At 39.8% G+C, this 25,567-nt stretch overlaps 1 protein-coding gene and 1 pseudogene across 1 annotated transcript; one reads left to right on the top strand and one right to left on the bottom strand.

Annotated features, from left to right (window-relative positions):
* The first annotated feature begins 6,773 nt into the window (after positions 1 to 6,773).
* LOC115848733 (toll-like receptor 13) lies at positions 6,774 to 8,759 on the top strand. The gene is given in 1 exon segment (XM_030849638.1): positions 6,774 to 8,759. A coding segment is annotated over 1 exon segment (1,986 nt).
* Positions 8,760 to 17,546: 8,787 nt separating this feature from the next.
* LOC115848724 (guided entry of tail-anchored proteins factor 1 pseudogene) lies at positions 17,547 to 18,147 on the bottom strand (annotated as a pseudogene).
* Between the last annotated feature and the right edge of the window lie 7,420 nt (positions 18,148 to 25,567).

Below are 25,567 nucleotides of genomic sequence, written 5' to 3'. Positions count from 1 at the left end.
AGTGAATTCTGAATTCTGGTTTCCTTCTTGTTAAAGCTGTGTGATGCAGAAATGATCATTAGATTATGCAAATCCTGAAAAACTGATGATATTATCAATGAACATGATGTTCTTAATATTTCAGAACAAATTTAAAACACTTAGGCTTGTCTTTTATGGTCTTCTTGTATCTGAGAGATCAAAAAAGCCTAAATTCCTGCTTATCAAGAATTGACATTTATTGAGCACCTGTGACATGCCAGTCCCTGTGCTAGGCAATTTCATCCATGTTATCGTATGTAAACTTAGCCAGGTGTGGTGTGGATTTTTAACTCTCACTTTATAAATTTTCCAAAACTAAGGTTCTCAGGGGTTAAGTCCAATGTTACACAGAGCGAGGGTTGAAATCTGATTCTGAAACCCATATCCTTTCCACTCTATCAAATTACCCCTTATAGCTGAAGTGAGATATAAACAATAATAACAGTTACTTTATGCCTAAAAATATTTGAGGCCACTTCTTAATACTACTCTGTAATTATTAAACATAATTTTGCCATTGAATTAAAAACAATTTAATGATAACCAAATTTGGTGTTCTCTACACCATAAACTATAAAGTAAAAAGCTAGTACAATTTTTATTATAAATGTTTGACTAATCTACAGATATACTGTCTTTTTAACACCCCCCCAAAAAATCCTTAAGCCTTCCCTTTTGGAAAATGTTTGCTAAACCTTTTGGTCAATGGAGATTTCGCTGAGAATATGATTGGATCAACATTAAATATATGAGTCATGTGGCAATGATATTTTTAAGAGAGGATTATCCCTTTGTTTCCTTTTACTGTTTTTTTTTAATTAATTAATTAATTAATTTTTGGCTGTGTGGGGTCTTCGTTGCTGTGTGCGGGCTTTCTCTAGTTGCGGCTGGGGGGGCACTCTTTGTTGCAGTGCGTGGGCTTCTCACTGTGGTGGCTTCTCTTGTTGGAGCACAGGCTCTAGGCACATGGGCTTCAGTAGTTGTGGCATGTGGGCTCAGTAGTTGTGGTTCACAGGGTCAGTTGCTCTGTAGCATGTGGGATCTTCCCAGACCAGGGATCGAACCCATGTCCCCTGCATTGGCAGGTGGATTCTTAACAACTGCGCCACCAGGGAAGTCCTCCTTTTATTGTTCTTATCCTAAAGAAATCCCTGTATAACTGTTTGTGGGATAGCCATCCAACTAGCAAAATAACATCCTTTCTAGTGGGATTTTCATTGTCCTTTCTGCCAGCTATGGGACTAGAACCTACATGGACAAACTGGTGGAAGATAAAAGCAACTTGAAATCAGGAAACTTGGGTTCTTCTCATGGCTTTTCTTTTGACAAGTCACTTCACCTCTCTAAACATATTATTTTTTAAGGATTTATACTGAGTCATGAGAGAGATGGGCTGGTCTTTCGCACAAATGGTTTGGCAAGTTAATTCAGTGTATGTGAAATTCTTTCATATTGCTTGTCTTTCTTAGTCAAAAAGGCTGAGTTGAAAAGTGAATTAACATTTATCTCTGAGAAATGAAAACATATGCCCACACAAAAACTTGTACATGAATATTCATAGCAACTTTATTCATAATAGTCAAAAATTGGAAACAATCCAGGTGTCCATCAACTGATGAATGGATGAACCAACTCTGGAATACTATGGAATACATACCATGGAATACTACTAAAATAAAAAGGAACAAACTAATAATATACACAACGATCTGGATGAATCTTTAGGGAATTATGCGGAGTGAAAAAAACCAACTTAAAAGGTCATATACTATATGTTTCCAACTATATAAGGTTCTTGAAGTGACAAACTTAAAGAGGCAGAGAACAGATTAGCAGTTATTTGTTGTGATAGAATTGTTCTGTATCTTGACTGCAGTAGTGGATATACAAACATACATAGGTGATAAAATTTTATAGAGCTAAATATACCACACATAAGTACAAGTAAAACTGGGGAAATCTGAACAAGATTGGTGGATTGTATCAATGTCAATGTCCTGGTTGTAATGCTGCACCATAGTTTTGCAAGAGGTTACCACTGGGGGAAACTGGGCAAAATGTATAAGACATCTCTCTGTATATTTCCTACAACTGCACGTGAATCTACATTTATCTCAAAATAGAAAGTTTACTTTAAAAACAAAGTAAGTAAATAAGGTTTCCTTTTGTCCATTAAAATGCCCTAACCTGAAATGAAGTGTTGAGGCTAAAGAGAAAGAAATTCCAAAGGGTTTAGAATCTCCTGGGTGCTAATTTTAGGCACAGTCTTGTCTGTGCAAATACAGCAGCAGCTGCCTTGAAAAGTCTTTGTTGAGCAGTTTTCTGAATGGCTCCTTTGATCCTGTCAGTTTCTGCAGTGGGTATATCATGGGTAGACTTGCAAGTTGGTTAACTTGGCTCCAGGGTGGAGAGAACCACAGCTCCTCCTTTACTCTGTGGGTACCCCACTTCGAGTTCTATGGGCTGGCTTGACAGGGTCCAGTCCAAAAAATCAGCTGCATCCTTGTGGGAAGGGGGAAGGGGTAAATCTGGCTGTCAAGCACCAATGCATAGCAAAGGACACAGAAATGTTGACTTAAGAGTATATAGTGCTTGAACCCATGTCCCCTGCAGAAGCCCGTGCACCGCAACAAAGAGTAGCTCCTGCTCACTGCAACTAGAGAAAGCCTGTGTGCAGCAATGATGACCCAACACAGCCAAAAAAGAAAAAAACGAGTATATAGTGGACAGAGGAGGATCAGGAATGGAATCTGGCAGCTAAGGTAGAAAACACTCAACTTTTTGTTTTTCCCTAAAAATGAACTAGCTTATATGTTCTGTATTTGTCAATAATTTTTTCCCTTTTCTTCTCACATAGTTTGCTCCTTAACTAGGGGGAAGCCAGGTTCCAGGTGTTTTGAGAAGTGGAGTTTTAGAATTTCTATAGCAGCTTTGTGCTAGATTGCATCCATACATTTAATTTTGTGCTAGTTTTTTTAATCATTATTTTGGAGGAAAACATATTAAGGAACCTGGAATCAGATGCTCAGCTTTTAGATGCTTTTGGTATAGCAAGTTTGCTACAAGAAAGTAAAACTTTAGGCTAGGGGCTCTCTAAACAAGGGTGAACTCATGACAAAGTTATAAACTAGTCAAAGTTGTCTTTCACGACTCCTGCCTTCACCCTTTGTGTACTCTTTTTTCCCCTCGTTGGGACTCCTTCCCTCCTTGCCCCACACCCAACTGTCCAGTATCCTCATAGCCTCTCCTTACAGACATTTTAGAGATTTTCTGTCTGGAAGGACACAGGAGAAGCTGATAACAAAGGAGGAGGGCTGAGGAACTGGGGTGAGGAGACTTACATTTTTACTGTGCATCATTTTGTGCTGTTTGAATTTTAAATATCTGCATGTACCACCTATTGGAAAAATTTTTTTAAACTTTTTTCAGTAAAGAATTTGCTATCTAGGCAGTCCATGGCATATAATATTTTGGGAAAAGATGGTCTAGGTTGAAGTGATGTAGATCAAACCTTATTTGCTTATAAAAGTTTTCGAAATAAGTGTTTGTGTTCTAAACTGAAAGCCTGATGCCAATTTTTTAAAAAATTAAAATGATTACAAATATCATTTTTAATCAAATGCTAAATGCTATGCTTTAGACTAACCTTTACAAATATGGTAAAAATACATCCTGAAATTTTAAATCTAGTTCCAATGAAAAATATTCTAACCCAATGTAAGACTAGCATGTCTTGACTTTTGGTTCATAAAATATGGTCAGCATAGATATATTTTTCTAATATAGAAATTAAGTAGGGCAGCACAGTGACAATATCATAAAATTGTATTACATAGTATATAGACATCTAGTTTACTGTAGAAATTTCTTTTTTAATTGAAGTATAGTTGAATTACAATGTTGTCTTAGTTTCAGGTATACAGCAAAGTGATTGTTTATATATATATTTTTTTCAGATTCTTTTCCATTATAAGATATTATGAGATGTTGAATATAGTTCCCTGTGCTACACAGTAGGACCTTTGATGTTTATCTATTTTATATAAAGTAGTGTGTATTTGTTAATCCCAAGCTCCTAATTTATGTCTCTCCCTCCTTCCCCTTTGGTAACCGTATGTCTGTTTTCTATGTCTAGGCTCTGTTTCTGTAAATAAGTTCATTTGTACCTTTTTCTTAGATTCCACATATGAGTGATATCATATGATATTTGTCTTTCTTTCTGTATCTGACTTACTTCACTTAGTATGACAATCTGTAGGTCTATCCATGTTGCTGCAAATGGCACTGTTTTGTTCTTTTTTATGGCTGAGTAATTATCACAACTTCTTTACCCATTGATTTCTTTATGGACACTTAGGTTGCTTCCATGTCCTGGCTATTGTACATAGTGCTGCTATGAACATTGGGGAGCATGTATCTTTAGTCTACTATAGAAAGTTCTTATTTCTTCACTATCCTTGCCTCATTTTGAATACCACAACCAGACGAGTTTGGCTCTCTGCCCTGTTCCAGTACTTTGAAAAGTTCAGTGTGACAGGCCTAAACTCAAGCTGCAAAAACCAGTGCTGTTTGGGTCTTTGCACAGATTCTTTCCTATTCACTTTCTTTTTTTTTTTTTTTTTTATTTTATTTCCTATTCACTTTCTTGACTGCCTACTCTCTGCTCTCATCTCCCTGGCATGCTGAACCTAGTTCCACAACTGCTTCTAGAAGTCGTTCATTTTGGTTACCTTTAAGTACTTTTCTTCTATGGTTTATAGGCCCCAGCTCGCTGCTCTGGTATTGGCTCTGAATGCTCCTTTGATTGCAGTAACACCAGCAGTTCCAGGTAAAAGAAACCTCCTCCACTAGCCCTGTCCCCATGGAAACTTTATTAACAAAGCTTGTCCCTTTCTGTACCTTGTCAGGGTGGGCAATTTGGATGTTTGGAGCTTTACAGTTTTCCTTCATTTAAAATTTCCTGTGACAAACAGGGATAGATTTTAGGGGTCATATTGGTAACCCTTGTCATCTGTGAGAGCAGAGAACACATTCATCTGGCAGTGCCATCTTGTTCAACCCAGTTTCCTTGAGTCACCTCACACTTATGCAAGACATATTTACTTATACTACTACTTTTTCTTCCTCTTCTGCTCCTTCTCCTCTTTGCCCTTCTCCTTCTTCTTATATTTACTTTTGCAATGAAATCTCTCATCCTTTGATCCATTTCCTTCCTGTTGCCTAACAAACTTAAAATGCCTTAAAGCATTAGCCTCCTAGCACTGAATAAATCTACTCATCTCAGTCCTAATACCAGTGGGCTGACTTAAAATTGAAACTATCATTAGATCATTGTTTTTTTCATTTTCTCTGTCATTGACATGGATATAAAGTGTAAGTATAAACTTAGGACACCATCTTTTGTGGAATATTCTAGAATTTATACACCAAATTAGCATTCTTCAAAGTGACCACTGAGATAGAGTTGTTACAAGTATCCCTGTGATGTAATCATTGTTACAAATGGTTGGGGGCTGCTCTTTTGGAATTAAGGGGCGACAGAAGGTAGTGGAAAGAACATGAGGTTCTGAGATGATATAGCCTTTGCTTTTTTTTTTGCCACATATTCTGTGTTTCTATTTATATGAAATGTCCAGAATAAGCATACCCATAGAGAGAGAAAATAGGTTAGTGGTTGTCAGGGCCTACATAAAAGCAAGAATGGAGAGTGATTGCTAATGTGTGCAGGGCTTTTTTTTGGGGGGGGCGGTGAAGACAATTTTCTGGAATTGGATAGTGATAATTGCAAAAACTTGCAACTATATTAAAAACCACTTCATAATATACACTTTAAAAGAATAAAGTTTATGGTATATAAAATATACTTTAAACTGCTATTAAAAATGTATGTAAACTTACATCTGATTTCCACATAAATAAGATATAGCCTTTTCTTTGAATTGCTAATCTGCCTCACATTAGCTGTACAATATTTGTGTCTCTGAGCTTCCAGTTCCCCATGTATACAGTGGGGTTAAGACTGTTTATCTTGCTGAGTTTTGTAGTGAGTCATTCATGCCTATGAAAATGCTGGACACATAGTAAGTGCTTGATATTTTCACACTTCTGTACTTACTGCCAATTTATCATCTGTGCAAGAAATTTGTTGCCCCTGTACACTCTCCCTTAGTTGATGGCTCTATTTCCCCCTCTCTCTTTGTGTTCTGGTCAAACTCAACTATATTCTTCCTTAAAAAATTAGGAGTATGAGGGAAATTTTCTGACTTGATATATATTGAAACTTACAGCAAATAAAATAATTAATTGAAAATCTATAGATGTCATCCCATTAACAAAAAAAAATCTATCATCACTATGATTTAATATAGGGAGGTTGTGACCAATATTATGAGACCAACATAAAAAATGCATAGGAAATGTATGAATTTGAAAAAGAGATATATAACTTCCATTACCTACAGAGAACATAATCATTAACAGATAAACCTAATAGAATAAACAGTCATATTTTAAAAGCTATTAGGAGTTCACAAAGCTTTCTATGCTTATGATCAACAAGAACACAAAAAATTAAAAAGTTATGGCACCCTTGCTATACTTAACTAGAAAATTAAATAGGAAAAAATAAGATATTTCTCAATATCTCAATAATAAAATCTAAAAGTTTCTAGGACATACCCTAACACAGAAACACAAAAATTTACAGAGAATATTTTAAAACTTTTAAAAAATATAAAGGAGATTTTGACTAAATGAAGATATACCAAGTCTATATTTGGTGTCGCCTCCTCTGAAATTTACCTGTATTAGAGGCTTTGGTTTTTTGGGAAAATGCCATTAATGCAGGGGGCGTAAAGCGCCTTGCCAACTGTACCAGGCTTTTGTCCCTTGACCTGAGCCAAAGCAGTGATCTCGTTCACCTCAATGACAGTGAGTTTGATGCTATGCCCAGCCTCCAAAGGCTGAATCTAAACACGTGTCAACTTTCCTTTGTCAGCAACAGGACCTGGAATGCCCTCCAGAACTTGAGAGCCCTAGACCTGAGCCACAATAAGTTTAAAAGATTTCCAGAATTTGCATTTTCACCCTTGAGGTACCTACAATCTCTCTTTCTCTCTAGAAATCCCATCACAGTACTCAATAATATGGCCTTCTATGGGCTGTATTCATTGAAGGAGCTCAGCTTGGCTGGGTGCTGGATAGTAAAAATTGACAAATACTCCTTTCCTCAATTTCCAAATTTAGAGAGTTTAGACCTTGGATACAACAATATTCGGACACTGAAACGCAGAACATTTCAGTTTCTGAAGAAGCTCCAAGTTCTCATTCTCTCCCAGAACCGCCTGAAAGACATAGAGGAGAATGCATTTTCTGACCTCAATTACTTCTATAAACTTGACTTGGCATACAATATCTTGTCAAGTTTTCAAGCAGGCCTTTTCTTGGGCCTGGAAAATCTAGAAGTTTTGAATCTCAGTTTTAATAAAATTAGTTATGAAACCAGTAGGACCTTGCCATTTCCTCCATTTATGAACCTCAAGTCTTTGAAACAACTCAACCTAGAAGGACAAATACATAGAATTCAGGTTGTTCCAACCAACTTCTTCCAAGGGCTGAATGGCCTGCAGGAGCTACTCCTAGGGAAAAATCCCATGGTATTCCTAGACCACCTTCAGTTTGACTCCCTGCTTAATCTCACAAAGTTGGATATCTCAGGAACAAAATCTGGAGACTGAAGTCTCAGTTTAAATATTTCCTTATTCCAAAAACTCAAAAGACTAAAAATGCTGCACCTGGAAAACAACAACTTAGAGTCATTGACTCCTGGCATGTTCTCTGGATTAGAAAGCCTTCAGGACTTCTCTTTAAGATTCAACAACGTAAGAGTCATTAATCAAAGTCATCTGGAGAATCTGAAGTCTCTGAAGTACTTTGATCTCTATGGGAACAAACTTCAGTGCAGCTGTGACAATGCATGGTTCAAGAATTGGTCAATAAACACAGCAAATGTCCATATCCCCTACCTCTGGAGCTATACTTGTCAGCAGCCAAATATCCAGAGTTTGTTGATAGATTTTGATGATTCTATGTGTAATTTTGACCTAGGAAATGTTTGCTTCTTCTGCTCCTTCAGTCTGGTCCTCACAACCATGGTCTCCTCTTGGTTCATTGCCAAGATGACTCCGTCTCTATGGTATGGGCTCTACATATTTTAAGCCTGGTACCTGGCCAAGTGGCAAAGGACAGAGAAGGAGTTCATCTATGATGCCTTTGTCTCTTTCACTGCCACTGATGAGCAGTGGGTATATGAAGAGCTTGTTCCAGCCCTAGAAGAAGGTGGCCAGCCCACTTTTAAGCTCTGTCTTCACCACTGGGACTTTGATCCAGGCATAGGCATCTTTGAGAACATCCAGAATGACATCAACACCAGCCGGAAAACTTTGTGTGTGGTCAGTAACCACTACCTGCACAGTGAATGGTGCCAGCTTGAAGTACAGCTGGCCAGCATCAAGATGTTCTATGAGCACGAGGATGTCATCATCTTGATCTTCCTGGAAGAGATCCCAAACTATAAGTTATCCAGCTACCACCGACTCAGGAAACTTGTGAATAGGCAGACATTTATCACCTGGCCAGACAGTGCCCAAGAGAGGCCACTCTTCTGGGCTTGTATTAGAAATGCATTGGGCAACAAATCTGTGGAGAAAGACAACACACAGCTGATTGTGGCCCAGTGACTAGAAGTCTTTGTGACCTCAAATCCAATGTTGCCCAAGGTGTGTATCGACTAAGAGTGTGACTGAATGTACCTGCTCTGCAGGGAGAAGGTTTCTCATGACCATTATTTGGTTAATGTCCATCAGGCAACTGGAAGAGTGAAGGGAGCTGCCTGAGGAAGCTTCAGGAACAGTGTTAGGGGATGTAATCCCGCTATTAGGGGATTAGATATTCGGAAAGTAGGGCCCTCATATGTGCTTGAGAACATTGCTCAGCTAGTTTATCCAAATCAGTTCCTGTCAAGATAGATTGAACTATACTCCTTCTAAGAACCTATAACAACATATACACCACACACAGGGTTTAATAAAAGCAAAAAAACAAAAGTTAGGATTCTGGTGTATTCTCCTTTAGGGCATGAAATTCCAAAGGCCAGCTTCTGTTTAAGTCAGAGCCCAAGTGTTAGGAGAGTCCTAGTCTGGATCCTTTGATTTACTCAATGGGAAGCAGCCTTGATGATCTAGCAGTGCAATGATGACTGCAGGAACTATCACCTAGCTGTGATAAAAGACTTCATAGAGCAGTTTCTGGCAGCTATTCATAGGGTTGTAGCCCCAATGGCTTCATGCTTCAAGCACCAGATACAGACCAGTGTCCTGTAGCAGGCAATATCTGTAGGGAGCAACACCCAGCATAGGGGCCATGGCTCTGGTAGTAGGCAAAAGCGCTACAGATTCCTGTAGGAAGGAATTTCTTACAGGAAAAGTGCTATAAATTCCTGGAGCAAGAGGGGCCATAGGGATCTAGAGGAGATCAGCCTATAGTGGGATTAGTAGGGTACCAACACTGTCCTTTTCTGATTGTCTCTCCATGAGGACTTGGTCTTTGCCCTTTATCCCTAAGACTCTGAGAGGAGTTTGTTGAGGAAGAAAGACCCTGATGGGCAGAATCTTTAGCAGCTGAGGTAGTCAAATGTCTACCTCAGTGGGCCCTTGCCAGGTCTCTCTGTACTACACATGACTCCCCTGTGTGAAGAGAGGTCGGCATGTTTGGGACAGGACTTTTGTTAAATTGTTAGGGAAAAATCCAAGGGCATTTGTGTGGGAAATTGTGAGTTATCAGCTGGATGTTTGTGGGTTAAATATTACATTGTTGCAGGAAAGGTTTACAACTGCCTCATGGGAGATGAAAGAAATATGACATTACTTAATTTTCTTTAAATCACATGATATCTGATTTTGAGGCCCTGTTCTGCTAGATTGTTAAAAATTCTATCTTGGTCATTATGGGCTCCTCACCCTCACCCACTAACCCCTCATGTTCTTGCATAAAGCAAAAAAAGAAAAAGTTGGTGGAGGACTTTTGTAGAAAGGAAGTGCTCAGGAGTGAAAAACAGCTCTTTTTTTTTTGCATCCTGAAAAAAATGGGGGGCAATTTCTCCACTCTTTGGTCCACATTACCACTTGTATTGTATGCCCATCATCCAAGCTGGATCCCTGGAGTCTGAGGACTCTGCTGCCTCTGGGCTATGCTTGGCACTGCAGTTTTTGCTGAAATTGGAGATAGCCATTCACCTCCCTGGAGATGAAAAGGGTCTTGGATCCCACCACTCAAGGAAACAGCAAGTAGACCTCTGTTCTTTTCCTGGTCTTACGTAAACTTCACCTCTCTGGGTGCTTCAGTCACCATTCTGTGCCCTGTCCTCCTCCCATCTCACACACACACACACACACACACACACACACACACACACACACACACACACACCCTGGCATGATTAAATAAACTAAGACAGGAAGACAACTTCCTGTCTTCAGACAACTTCAACAGGCATAGGAGTATATTCCCTTTGGATGGAGAGAGCTATATTTCTCTTATTCTTCCTGATTCTTCCACAGCAGGAAAAATAAAACAAAAACATCTCTATACATTGTTCTGCCATGAAATTAATAAGTGAAAATGACTAGCAGACTAAGATCATTGGGCAGCATACCAATCAATGGCTGTATAGGATTCTTTGAAATTACAGTGTGTGACATGAGGGGCACAATACCATGAAGAGGGTGATGGCTGTAGCCTAGTAGGAAAGTACACATTGGTGCATGTGTGTGTAGTCCTTCTTGGAAGGAAAGGTGGATAATTAATAACTTGAACTCGTTTCATTTTCGAAACGATGAGGCAATCATGCTGGAACAGAGACTAAATTTTATACACATATTCCAGGAAACCAGATGAACAGCAGTGTTCACCCATGTACTTGGGACCAGCTACATAATTGCAGGGCCTAATGTAAAATGAAAATGCAGGGCCACTTGTCCAAAAGTTATTCGGAATTTCAAGACAGTGATGGCAGAGCAAGCACTAAACCAAGTACAGGAACCTTCTGAGTGTGGAGCCCTGTGTGACTGCACTGGTCACATGCCCGTGAAGCTGGTCCTGCTTGTGACTATCAGCCAGGTGAATAGGATTTTCTCCTCACAACTTAAATCTCCAAATAGGAAAACAGTGTGTATTTTCCCACAGAACATATTATTTAATCCAGTAAAGGGATGATTATTTCCTTGAACGAAACTGTCTCGCCAGTCTTTGAGGTCATCTTAAAAAAGAAATGGAATTGTCTTTTGTATTAAAAAAAATGCCATCACACCACCACAGATAAAATGGTGCCATTGTCATTCCTGTTGTTTTAGTCTTGGAATGGACTGGGGCACTAACTCAAGGCATACCCATTATACAAAGGTTTGCATTATGTTTTTACATGTATCAAATATTTACTTAGCTGGGATACAGGGAAATTCATTTCCTAGACCAAATTACTAAAACTATAGGCACTTTAAAATGAAACCATTGGAGCTGTAATTATATAAAAAAGATATTTGGAAATGATTATGTAGTTAATTTCTCTATCATCAATCAATCTGCAGTAACAAGTGGTTTAAATTGGAACAGAAAAAAATTTAGATGAGAAAAAGAGAAATGTTCCTGCCAGTAAAGCTAAAAATATATTAAGCTTAATTTGTTAGAAAGATCTGAATTTTTTTCCCTACAGATACTGAAAAAAGGGATAGAAATCTCTCTGTTTAGAATTATTTATATGGGCCTACCTGGATGATTTTGCAAAATTTATTTAATTAATTTATTTTATTTTTGGCTGTGTTGGGTCTTCGTTGCTGCCTGCGGGCTTTCTCTAGTTGCAGAGAGCCGGGGCTAGTGGGCTTCTCATTGCGGTGGCTTCTCTTGTTGCGGAGCATGGGCTCTAGGTGCACAGGCTTCAGTAGTTGTGGCGCACAGGCTTAGTTGCTCTGCGGCATGTGGGATCTTCCCGGACCAGGGCTCGAACTCATGTCCCCTGCATTGGCAGGTGGATTCTTAACCACTGTGCCACCAGGGAAGCCCCTACCTGGATGATTTTTAAGCTCATCTTCCAAACCAGAGTTTCAGTGCCAGCTCTGTATTTATGAGAAAGGGATGTCTCCACCTATTGAATATATGTTTCCTTGCAACCACACATTTGCCCTTAATAATAGGATTAGTGATTGAGTTTAAGAGGCAGAGCCAAAATTATTCCTTGGCACACACAGTGTGGTCCAGAGATCAGAAGCATGAGCATCACCTGGGAGCTTGTCAGAAATGCATACTCTCAGGCCCAGCCCAGAGTCTGCATGTTAACTGAACCAGAATCTGCATGTTAACAAGATCTCCAGAGGATTCTTATACACATTATAGCTTGAAAGGCACTGGGTTAAGCAATTATTTACATTGAGAAATCTCTGGGAAGGTTCTCCTATCTTCAAATATTAACTCATCTTAGGTTACACAGTGATCAAAATGTAATCATTAAATATTCTTTGGATTTCTCTTCTTGTAATATTTCTCAAAAGAGTAACAGTAACAATACTATAATTTTACGTGTGTGTTGTTAATTACCATTTCCAAAGCACTTTCATACCTGTGATCTCACTTGATAACTTTGTGATGGGTAGCCCATTAAACTAATGCACCCTTATCATTCTACCAGTAAATATGAAGGTAGGTCAATATTGTATTGCTTTTGCCTAAGACCATTAAAAAATCAAAGAATACTTTGATGGTAATCATTTTGCAATATATAAATGTATCAAATCAACACATTGTACACCCTAAACTTATACAATATTATGTCAGTTATATATCAATAAAGCTGGGAAAAAACTGCAAGAATAATATATAGGTACAGTGAAATCCAACTAAATGAGTGCAAAATTGACATAAGAGTTTTGAGATAAAAGATAATATAGTGAGGATATATTTCTAAGCGTGAAAATATAGAAGGGTTCATAGAATCCCAGAAAGAATCTTCATCATTGGGTAGATTTAATTATTATGTCTAAAATAACATTCATTCTAATTGTTCAAGTGAAAAGAAGTGGCTCTGGAAGCTACATATGTGTTCATTTAAATCAGGTAACAACTTGAGTTAGAATTAGCCTAAGAAAATGCAGATATACAATGCAAAAAGGAGAATAGAAGATCTATTAACTTGGGAACTATAAAAACAGGTTTGTAGATATATCTGGACACTGCTGTAAAGTTTTGTCTGCAGATTAAGAAGGTGACATTGACCCAATAATGTCACTTACTATAATCATCTTTGATTTTATTATACTGTACCTGTAGGAGGAATTTAAGCTTGTAATAGGTGGCCTATTGCATCCTAAAACATTTAGGAGGAACTGAGATAAAGCTATTGTGGATTATGGTGGCTCTAAGTCCAGTCCTAACAATTTTGTAGTTTCCAAATAAAGTTCTCAATGGAATCTTTCTAAATTGAAAATCATTAAATAAAGTGACAGAGACAGGGGTTCTAACTGGGGGGAACTGTTTCCCAAGATGAGAAATGTTAAGCATCTAGTGAAAAGCTAAAACTTTTAGGCTCACTGTCACAGGTGATACGCGGCTGCAAACACAGCTTAAGGTGTAGTCCCTGGCTTAATGGAGTTTGCGATCTAATTAGGAGATAACATATATTTGTGTAACAGATAATTAAAATGCTAGTCAAATGAGTGATACAGACAGTAAATGTTAAATTAGAGAAAGATGGCCAGAAGCCGAGTTGCACTAAGATATGGCAATTAATATCAGATGATCAAGGTTTGAGGCGTGACTCAACCACTTAAGAACTGTAACCCTGTTAGTTGACCGCTCTAAACTCCAGTTTTCCACTCTGTAAAATCAGGATAATTACAATAGCTTTCTCTAGGCTGTGTTAAAGACTAAGTGGTCTTGGGAGGATGCCTGGCCCATATGTTAGCTAAGAAATTCACCTTCCTCATGACTGAAGGACCTGGGGCAGAAAGAGCATTGGGTGTCTGAGGATGGGCTTACTGAAAAGGAGTAGCTAGAAACATAGAGGCCACCAGCTTTGTCCACTTCACCATTTGCTAAAGGTCATCCCTAAAGGGAGACCTGGGTTGTTTCCCTCAAAGGATACAGCTCAGATTTGACGGTACTTCAAGCTTTGTAGAGTACTAAAAGATCTCATTTCATTGCTTACCATCCCGTGACATGCCCAACCTAATCTCTATAATCTAAAGTACCTGTGGATGCCCAAGGCCCAAGCCAGCAGCTTTTTAGGGTTAGAAAGAAGATTGGCATCAGTGAGTTGCAGTGATGAAAGGAAAGGGGACCGGAGAGAACGTGAAGTAGCAGAACCGGTTTCCTTGCTAGCCTCTGCACAGTACTGCCACCTGGTGGTTATTTAATAAACCACAATATCTCTTCCTCCCATAGTCTTGTCCTAAAGTACAGCCTTAGTGTTAACGGAGAGAACGTGGTGATGCACTGTATTCGTTTCTGGTGACTACTGTAACAAATTACTACAAAGATGGTGACAACAGAAATTTATTCTCTCATAGTTCTGGAGGCTAGAAGTCCAAACTCAAGGTGTGGGTGAGGCCATGATCCCTCTAGAAGTTCTAGGGGAGAATCTGTTCTTTGCCTTTTCCAGCTTCTGTTGGTTGCTGGCCGCTGTTCCTGAGCTTGTGGCTGCATCACTCGAATCTCTGCCTGCCTCTTCACATGGTCTTCTCCTGTTCTGTGTGCCTGATCTTCCTTTGCCTCTCTCTTAAAGGGACACTTGTAATGGCATTTAGGGCCCACTTGGAAAATCAAGGATTTTCTCTTCATTTTAAGATGCTTAATTCAATGGACATCTGCAAAGACTCTTTTCCAAATAGGGCAGCATAGACAAGTTCCAGGCATTTGATGTGAATATCTTTTGGGGACCATTTTTTGGCCTAACACATTTATTCTTTATTATCATTTATTATACATTGTTGGTAATGAATATATAAAATCGATTGGGACTTCCCTGGTGGCGCAGCAGTTAAGATTCCACCTGCCAATGCAGGGGACACAGGTTCAAGCCCTGGTCCGGGAAGATCCCACATGCCGCCGAGCAACTAAGCGCGTGTGCCACAACTACTGAGCCTGCGATCTAGGGCCCGCGAGCCACAACTACTAAGCCCGAGTGCCACAGCTACTGAAGCCCATGTGCCTAGAGCTCGTGCTCTGCAACAAGAGAAGCCCCCGCTCGCCACAACTAGAGAAAGCCCACGCGCAGCAACGAAGACCCAACGTTTCTTTGGTTTAATAAAAACAAAATTATTAAAAAAAAAAAAAAGATTGATCTGCTGGCCAGGGCAGGCCAAGAGGATAGGATGCAGGATATAAAGTTTTGAATTTGGGTGTGGGGATGAGATAAGGAGGGAAAAATCTAGAGTGTCAACTTTTCTAGGGAAGGCCAGCTTGGGTGGGACAGCTCAGTGAGAGACCCTGGGTGGCTGGGAAGCAGCACAGAGGACTCTGGGCACATGGTGTGGAGGAGAGAGTATAGAAAGGGCAAGAAAGGGGTGGTGAGCTAAGATTTAACTTTTGTTTGTTTTTAATAAACTGAATGTGAGTGGTCCTAACCCTTAAAATCCTCTATATGTATAAGGAAATGGGCACTCTCAAACACTGCTGGTGAGACTGGTGGAGTTGGTAAAATCCTTTTGGAGAACAATTCTACATATATATCATGTACCTCCATCCAGTAATTCTAAGAAGTCTAGAACTCTATTTTAAGGAAATGATCAGAATACAGGAAGATTTATGCACAAAGACATTCCTTATGTCCTTTTTTTATGGTGCTCTTGAGTGTTTGTAAACAACTCAAATGTCTACCTTTAGAAAGTAATAGTTGAGTGAATTATGGTTCATCTATATGATGAAATATTTTATAGTCATAAAAGTATGTTTATGAAAAGTATACCATAACATGAAAAATGCTTTTATGTGAGATGTTAAGCAAAATAAGTAGGAATTATGAATACATACATACATACTTTACACAAATATTAATTCTAAATTGATTCAAGATTTAAAAAAATATGTATATGTCACCTCTTTATATGTATATATACATATTGAACTCTCAGAAATTGTGCATAAATATTTAGGTGACATAACCACCTCTTAAAAAGCACAAACAGGGACTTCCCTGGTGGTACAGTGGTTGAGAATCCACCTGCCAATGCAGGGGACATGGGTTTAAGCCCTGGTCCAGGAAGATCCCACATGACGTGGAGCAACTAAGTCTGTGCACCATGACTACTGAGCCTGCGCTCTAGAGCCCGCGAGCCACAACTACTGAAGCCCGCACGCCTAGAGCCCGTGCTCCGCAACGAGAAGCCACCGCAGTGAGAAGCATGCACAATGCAACGAAGAGTAGCCCCCACTTGCTGCAACTAGAGAAAGCCCGCGTGCAGCAACAAAGACCCGATGCAGCCAAAAGTAAGTAAATAAAATAAAATAAAGTTATTTATAAAAAAGCACAAACATCATATCGTTTATTTTTGTATTCATCTAGCTCAGTAAAATCTTGCCTCCTGAAGCTAAATATTTTTCCCTCTATGTTTATTTCAACTTTTGTTCCCAAGCAGTTAGGCTTAAAAATTTGTAGATGTATACAGTGTATCTGTGATACATGCTGAATTACTACAGGAACTGCAGCTATAAGTTGAACAAATATGGGTGAATGGGCTTGGTCCTAAAGGATGTAAGGGACTTTGACAGAACCAAATAGAGTGCCAGCACTGCCACTGGTCTTGGAGCTCATGGTACTTGGATTTTAGCACTGATACAGAAGAGACTTCTTAACAGAACTTTTTTGTTCATCAGTCTAAAGTATTTAAAGTCAATTCATGGTGGAAATCTAATTAAAGGTCAATATAGAAAAATGTTCTTATACTGATATTTTAAAATATGGAGATACCTCAGAATAAGCAATAGTGATAGAGTTAACCAAGTACTTCCTGACCTTAAACAAATACAAATATATATATATATTTTCCTTAATAAAGAAACTTATTAAGCTGCCCTCTCAGCACAGCCAGCAGCACGTCAGTCTCCTCTCTGAAGAAATTTATTGATATGGGAAATGTTTACATAATAAGAGGGGTAAAAAATTGTATGTGCCAGATAACCTTAACCATACAAAAATAAATAGAAAAAAAGACTGGAAAAAATATACCACAATGTTAAGAGGGGTTATCCATAGCTACTGAGTCTTTTTAAAAGTTTTTTCTTATATTTCTAATCATTCTACGATGACATGTACTAATTTTAAAACCCAAAAGAAATTCTTTCAGAAGTGAAAGAATGGCCGATAGCAGGAAATGCTGCAGAGGGGCTAAGCATAGTGTGAATTGAAAAGGAGTCACAGAATTTGGGAACCAGAGGTGGTGTTTCAATAAATGGGGTATCAGACCCCAGGTATTGGGCTTGGATTACTGAGGCAGGCTTGGGTTGAACTGTAGCCCTGCTACTTCACATTTCGGTGACACTGGACACGTAAGTTCTCTAGGCGTCAGTTCCTTTGCTGCAAGCCCTGCTACTCCAGTGGGAAATGCTACCAGGCGTTCTAGTGGAGTTATCCATCTACTCGGCACCACGGTCACAGGGACAGAGTAGTATGTCCAAATGAGTGTGACCATCAGGGCAGCTTGCAATATGTAGAAAGCAACACTTATAACCCATTTTATCTTAGGCAACTGAGCTGTCGTGCTTTCACGTGAGTTTTGAGCTTATCAGTCATCTTGTTGATCTTTCTCTCCAGCCTGGCGTATCTGGCAAACTCGTCCATCACGTTGACGGTGGAGAGCTCCTGCTTCATACCCTGGATCTCTGCTCGCATCTGAGTCTCCTGCTCCACGTCCTTCTGCAGCACCCTGGACGTGAAGGAGGAGAAGGACGGGAGGAGGATCCTGAGTACATTGCACCCAAACACGAAGCTGAGCACCAGCAGCCAAGCCCAGCAGTCAGCCTCTGCCGCGCTCATCTCGGAGGCTCACGGCGGCGCCAGCTCGGCTAAAACAGCTCCACCTGGGACCAAGCTGATGGCCGCGCGTGCGCAGTGAGCCCAGCGCCCCGCAGAGGCGCGCCGCCGCGCCTGCGCACTGTCTATTAATACTTAATAGTAATAATTATTACTTACATAATACTTAGATTTAGAACTCCCATACCCATTCCTGTCCCCATCTACCCCACTCTTTCCACTCTCATAGCTAACCATTTTATTAGTTTCTGATATATCCTTTCAGTGTTTCTTTATACAGATACAAGCAAAAATATATTTTCATTTCTCCCCTTTCTTATACAAAAGGTAGCATAGTACTTATACACTATTTTGCATCTGGCTTTCTTCACCTAAGTTCATCCTGAAAATACAGAGCTTTCTCATTCTTTCTTACAACTTCATATAGTATAACATTCAATTATATACTATAGTTTAAAAAATCTAATCCCTTATTGGTAGACACAAGTTTTTTTCCTGTCTTTTGCTATTACAAACAATGAGAAAATGTACATACATTATCCATAAAGTGCAGATATGTCCTTATCGTGAATAAATTTGCAGAAATGAAAATGTTGGCTCAAAGGGTAAATTCATTAAATCTTCATTCCACTTAGAGTTTTAACCTGCTGTATGGTGTGAGGAAGAGATGGAACTTTATCTTTTTCTATAGTATAGATACCTGGTTGTGTCAACACTATTCATGTAAAAAATAAAGTCCATCTTTACCCCACTGATTTGATTTTGTACTAATTTTCTGTATGTATTTGGTTCTATGATGGACTTTCTCTTTTGTCCCATTGGTCTGTCTACTCATGTTCCAGTGACTCGGTGTGTACTTCTAAAATTTTGCAAGTTTAGCTCTGCATGGTTTTATTAAGGAGGGTGCAGGTACTATAAGAAAAAGACCCAAGATTGTACACAAGTAGTTTAACAAGATAGAAGTTGGTTTCTCTTTTAGGTTAACAGAGTAGAGGTAAGTGGTCCAGGGCTGGTAAAGAAGCTCTGCCATGTCTGGGTCCAAGGTGGCTGCTTAATCTTTTGGCATCTCTTAGCCAGCAGATGGGGAAAAGGGCCAAAGGAAAGCATGAACTTTCCCTTTCAGTGTCACAATGTGGAAATGGCTCACAATGATTTCCAGAACTTGGTCACTTGGCCACTCCAAGCCACAAGGGAGATGGGGAAATGTAGTCTCTTGCTGGATAGCCATCTACCTGGCTACAACTTAGGAGTTCTATTAGATAATAGGGGGAAATGGTCTTTACTACAATGGTGGCCTGATGCAAAGGACTCCAATGTTGAAGGTACTGGTGTTAGGGGAAGCACTGAATGAAACTGGCCAGCACCACACTAACCATTTGCATGAGTTATTTTATGACAGGAGGTCCTGATAAGGAACACGGAACTAACAAGCCACCACCAACCAGAAGAATTTGGGAAAGGTCAAAAGGAGACGCCAGTCCATATGTCCTACCAACCTCCCAGAATCATCCTCACTGGAATCCATCTTGGCTGAGTGATGCGCGCACTACCAGGAAGGACCCTGAGTCAGAACAATTGGCCAGAGACAATCCAGAAACTAATCCCATTACCATAAAACCCAAGACTGTGAGCCACATGGCAGAGCAGTCCTCCTGGGTTCCCTTACCCTGCTGCTCTCCGCCCGGGTGCCCCTACCCAATAAAGTCTCTTGCATGGTCAGCACGTGCCGCCTTGGACAATTCATTTCCAAGTGTTAGACAAGAGCTCACTCTTGGGCCCTGGAAGGGGTCCCCCTCCCTGCAACAGTGAGGCACTGTAACCTGAAGAATGGCATAAACTCTTCTCTCCAGGGGACTAATGCAAAGGTGTCTAGGGTTCATATAGGCTTTACCTTCCTGCCCTCACAATTTTGGTGTTTTTTCCCCTCAGAATCATATTTATTGTTTGTTAGAGCTCCTCTCTCTCTGTCTCTGTCTCTCTCTCTGTCTCTCTCTCTCTGTATGTGTTCTCATATGTGTGTGGGTTTTTTTTTCCTTTTACTTGTTCTTTTCTCATTGCTTTACTCACATGTCCTTGGAGATATCAATCTTTTTCTGAGGCAACTCTTGGGGCTTGTTAATGAATTAATTGGCAAAAAAAAAGCCTCCCAGAGAACAAAAACAAGAACCTGTTTATACCTCTGAACTTCCTACATCCCTTTCCTTGTTATCCCACTTGAATGTGATAAAGAATGGATAGCTTAAGCGGCCCAAATAAGTGACCTTTTACATTTGCAGAAGATGAAGTTTGCATATGAAATGAGATCTGGGTTATAGAGACTGCTAAGCTAAAGGATAGGGATAAAGCCAAAAAGAAAAGATCCTAAAGCCTTAGGGAGACCATATTAACTAAACTGGAATGCTTTAGAGAGTGAAAGGAGGCACTAAAGCAATTCAGTATATATGAAATATTTACCTACTGATCAACAAATTGGCTTTATTATATTGGTAGGCTATAAAACAGTTCTGTTAAAAACTAATTTCAAAAATAAAATTCTTTCTAAAAATAAAAACAACATATATCACTGTACATTAAAGCAAAAAACACTTATATTGATTATCTGAACATTAAAAAATAACACAAGCAGAATTTTTTGGTATATATTCACATACCTTAATCAGTTTCTTAGCCACACCTGTCTCTAACAGCACGTTACCAATATTTTTCTGAAAACGTATTTTTTTCCAGTATGGTCGTAATGTTTTAAATCTTTTCATAAAATTGCCTGCAATTTGTTTCACAGTTGCATTTTATGGTTAATAAATTTGAAATTGCAAACATCTTCAATTGATTCTTCTCATCACAATGTTTTTAACTGAGAAAACACCCTCTACAGGAGAAGAAAAAAATTCTACTAAATGGAAAACATTCTCAACTCTAATATTTTTATTAGAAAGTATATATACTTCAGCTCAAATATATTCACAGGTTCTGTCTTTTTGCCTCCATTCAGAGTACCTCTCCTTGACTAACATTTTTATAAGACAAAATGTTGTCCATTAAGTTATCTCTACTTTTTTTTTTTTTTTTTTTTTTTTTTGCGGTACACGGGCCTCTCACTGCTGTGGCCTCTCCCGTTGTGGAGCACAGGCTCCAGATGCACAGGCCCAGCGGCCATGGCTCACGGGCTCAGCCACTCCATGGCATGTGGGACCTTCCCGGACCAGGGCATGAACCCGTGTCCCCTGCATCGGCAGGCGAACTCTCAACCACTGCGCCACCAGGGAAGCCCTATCTCTACTTTTAATTCCTTTGACTGTTTTGACAAATTTAGATACTGCAAAATTTTAGGATGTGTCAACTTCATTCCATTCTGGAGGAGAATATCAAGTTACCTAATTAAAAATAGAATCCCCATCAAAAGATTTTCTCTACAACTTGAGATATCTCTAAGAACAGTTTGATATAATTTCAAAATCAAATGTTGTACACCATGAAGGCTTCTCATTCTCCAGTCTTCCTTGACTCTTTCTACAAGTGTATGTATTAGCTCTTGGTGTCATAGGTTGGTATATTAGTTTTCTATTGCTGTGTAACAAATTCAACAGTTTAAAGCAACACCCATTTATTTTCTCAGTTTCTGTAAGTCAGGAGCCTGGGCTCATCTTGGCTGGGTAATCTGCTCAAAGTCTCACCAGACTACAATCTAGGTGTTGGCCAGGGTGACAGTCTCATCAGAGGTTCAGCTAAGGAAAGATCCACTTTTCTCAGAATGTTGGCAGACTTCATCTCCTTACAGCTGTAGGACTGAGGTTCTTGTTTTCTTGCTAGCTATTTACCAACGGCTGCTCTCAGCTCCTAGAGGCCACCCATTGTTCCTTTCCATGTGGCCCTCTCCATAGTCCCTTTCACAATATGGCAGTTTACTTCAAAGCCAGCAAGGGAGTCTCTTTAGTGCATGCCAGCAAGAGGGAGTCTTATATCTACATTGTAATCTAATCATAGGAGTGACATGCCATCATCCTCATCATATTCCATCAGTTAGAAGCAAGTCGCAGGCCCCACTCACTCAAGGGGAGAGGGTCATACAAAGATGTGAATACCAGAAGGTGAAGATCATGGGAGTCATTTTTGAATTTTTCCCAAGGTTCCCTGGGAAACAGACTCTGAGTTTGAGATTTGTGTGCAGGTGGATTATTGGGGGCTGCTTTTGGGAACAACACCTGTAAAGGAGTAAGGAAATCAGGATTGGATAGAGAGGGAGAAGCTGCAAAGAGGTCGCAACCAATCTCACAGACTGAGATGGTCCTTCAGAAATGTCCTGAAATGAAGCAAAGAAACTAGGCCTTTGTGACCTTCATTGAGCAATCACTGCATGTAGGCTGCCACTGAGAAGGGGGCATGACCTTAGGCAAGGCAGCTCCCTTCAACACAGGACAATTTCTGAGGAGGTACTCAATGTGAGCAGTCAGCAACCAATATTCCCAGCAGCTAGAAATGAGTGCCTTAGTTCTGAAGAGGGGGTTCTGAGTGAAATGTCACATCGCCATTACACTTGGTTAACCATAAAATCTCCCTAATTAGTACATATATTTCCCAACTACTATGAATAAAATTTAGTTGAATTTATAACAACAAAAGTGTTCTAAGGGCTCGGAACTGTATTGGCAGGTGAGTCAATGAGGGAGGGGCTACTCAGAAAAAAGTGGTGGTTTTGATATATAATGTCAAGGGTGGGTGAAGGGGATAGAATTTGGTGGATGAGAGCTCTTTCATGCCTTTAAATAGCATGCAAAATATCATGCGGGGTCAGGCTAACACATTAAATCCCCAAAGTCAAACATATATTTCAGTAAAATATAATAGAATAAGAGCAAAAGCAGGTTGAACTTTATTTTTTTCCGACAATTTAATTCCACTGCTGCTTTCGAATTTTTTTTAATGAATTAATTTATTTTTGGCTGCATTGGGTCTTCATTGCTGCGTGCGGGCTTTCTCTAGTTGTGGTGAGTGGGGGCTACTCTTCGTTGCAGTGCACAGGCTTCTCATTGCGGTGGCTTCTCTTGTTGTGGAGCAGGGGCTCTAGGTGCGCGGGCTCAGTAGTTGTGGCTCACGGGCTCTAGAGCACAGGCTCAGTAGTTGTAGTGCACGGGCTTAGTTCCTCCGCGGCATGTGGGATCTTCCCAGACCAGGGATCGAACCCGTGTCCCCTGCATTGGCGGGCGGATTCTCAACCACTGTGCCACCAGGGAAGCCCCTGAATTTTTAAAATATTTATTTATTTATTTTGACTGCACATGGTCTTAGTTGTGGCATGCAGGATCTTTAGTTATGGCATGCAGACTTCTTTAGTTGTGGCATGCGAACTCTTAGTTGCAGCATGCATGCGGGATCTAGTTCCCCGACCAGGGATTGAACCCAGGCCCCCTGCATTGGGAGTGCAGAGTCTTACCCACAGGACAACCAGGGAAGTCCCAGGATGAACTTTAATAGGGGGAAAAAATCTAAAGTCCTCTCTCTAAGTTTAGAAATTACTTGTATAAATGATGCAAAGTGTTGCCATGTCCTAAAAGCAGTTCATGTGAAAAATATCTGAGAGGTTTAATTTACCACAGCTTTAGCTCTATGGCATGACTGAGAAAAATGATAATGCAACCTTAAGTTGAGTTAATAGAAGTCTACGTTATTGTAAATAACAGTTCTAGTGTACCCTGTGCTAACCAGACCTCATCTGTGCCCAGTTAAAGGCAAAGTTTTTTATAACACACATGTAGAAAAGTGCATGAATCACAACTATACAGCTCAATGAATTTTCACAAGGTTAACATACCCATATAACTGGTAGAGTGACCAACTGTTCCAACTTCCCTAGGGGTGTCCCGGTTTTAGCACTGGAAGACTTGCATCTTGGGAAACTCCTCTGTTCTGGACAAACTAGATGGTTGGTTACCCTAACCCATCCAGATTAAGACATAGAACATTATCAGCACCCTAGAAGCCCTCATATGGATCGTCAGTCACTACCCACTCTTCTTCCCCAAAGGAAACCACTATCCTGACTTCTAACACCATAGATTATTTTGAGGTGCTCTATTTTAATATGAGTACTACAAACTAAAGAGCAGAGGTTAAAACCTCATAGCTCATGGGCTGAATCTAGCTGATAGATGTTCTGTTTGAGTTATGCAATATTGGCCTGTAGAGCTTTTTCTTTTTTTCCACTTATTTTATTTGGGGGCCAGTGCTATGAGTTTTAATACAGGTATAGATTCATGCAACCCCTATCACACTCAGAATACAGAATAGTTCAATTGCCACAAAAATCTTCCTCACGCATCTCCTTTCTAGTCACATATTCCACCGGCTCCTAGTCCTTGGCAACCAATGATCTGATCTCCATGCCTCTAGCTTTGCCTTTTCCAGACTGTCATACATTTGGAATCTTATACACCATGAAACTCATGAGTGTGCCTTATTTCATTCAGCATGATACCCTTGAGGTTCATGCAAGTTGTTGCTTGTATTAATAGTTCATTCCTTTGTATTGCTGAACAGTATTTCATTGTATGAACATACTTCAGTTTGCTCATCCATTCAAGGACTTCTGCATTGTTTTCAATTCTGAGCAATTATGAATTGTGCTGCTATAAACATGTATGTACAGGTTTTTGTGTGAACATAAACCTTCATTTCTCTAGGGTGAATACCTGGGTGGGGGAATTGCTGGGTCATATGCTAGGTATAGGTTTAATTTTATAGGAAACTGCCAAGCTGTTTTCCAGAGTGGCTGTACCATTTTGCACTTCTATCAGCAATGTAAGAGAGTTCCAGTGCAGAGTTCTGCATCCTTGTTAACACTTGGTATTATTATTTTTATATTTATTTTAGCCATCTTAATTGATATAAAGTTGCATCTCATTGTGGGTTTCTTTTTTAAATGTTAATTTAATTTAATTTATATACTTTTGGCCGCGTTGGGTCTTGGTTGCTGTGCACGGACTTTCTTCTAGTTGCGGCGAGCGGGGGCTGCTCTTCAGTGCAGTGCGCGGGCTTCTCATTGCGGTGGCTTGTCTTGTGGAGCACGGGCTCTAGGCACACGGGCTTCAGTAGTTGTGGTGTGCAGGCTCAGTAGTTGTGGCATGTGGGCTCTAGAGTGCAGGCTTAGTAGTTGTGGCACATGGGCTTAGTTGCTCCATGGCATGTGGGATCTTCCCAGACCAGGGCTCGAACCCGTGTCTGCTGTATTGGCAGGTGGATTCTTAACCACTGCGCCACCAGGGAAGCCCCTCATAGTGGTTTTTTAAATTTTTATTTATTATTTATTTTTTAAACATCTTTATTGGAGTATAATTGCTTTACAATGGTGTGTTAGTTTCTGCTTTATAACAAAGTGAATCAGTTATACATATACATCCTCATAGTGGTTTTAATTTGCATTTCCCTAATATCAAATGGTATTAAACATTTTATCATGTGCTTATTTGTCACCTGTAT

This window comes from Globicephala melas, chromosome X, assembly GCF_963455315.2.
Source record: "Globicephala melas chromosome X, mGloMel1.2, whole genome shotgun sequence".
Lineage (NCBI taxonomy): Eukaryota > Metazoa > Chordata > Mammalia > Artiodactyla > Delphinidae > Globicephala > Globicephala melas.
The sequence above is the reverse complement of the archived record's forward strand: the minus strand, read 5'-3'. Positions and strand labels throughout refer to the sequence as shown.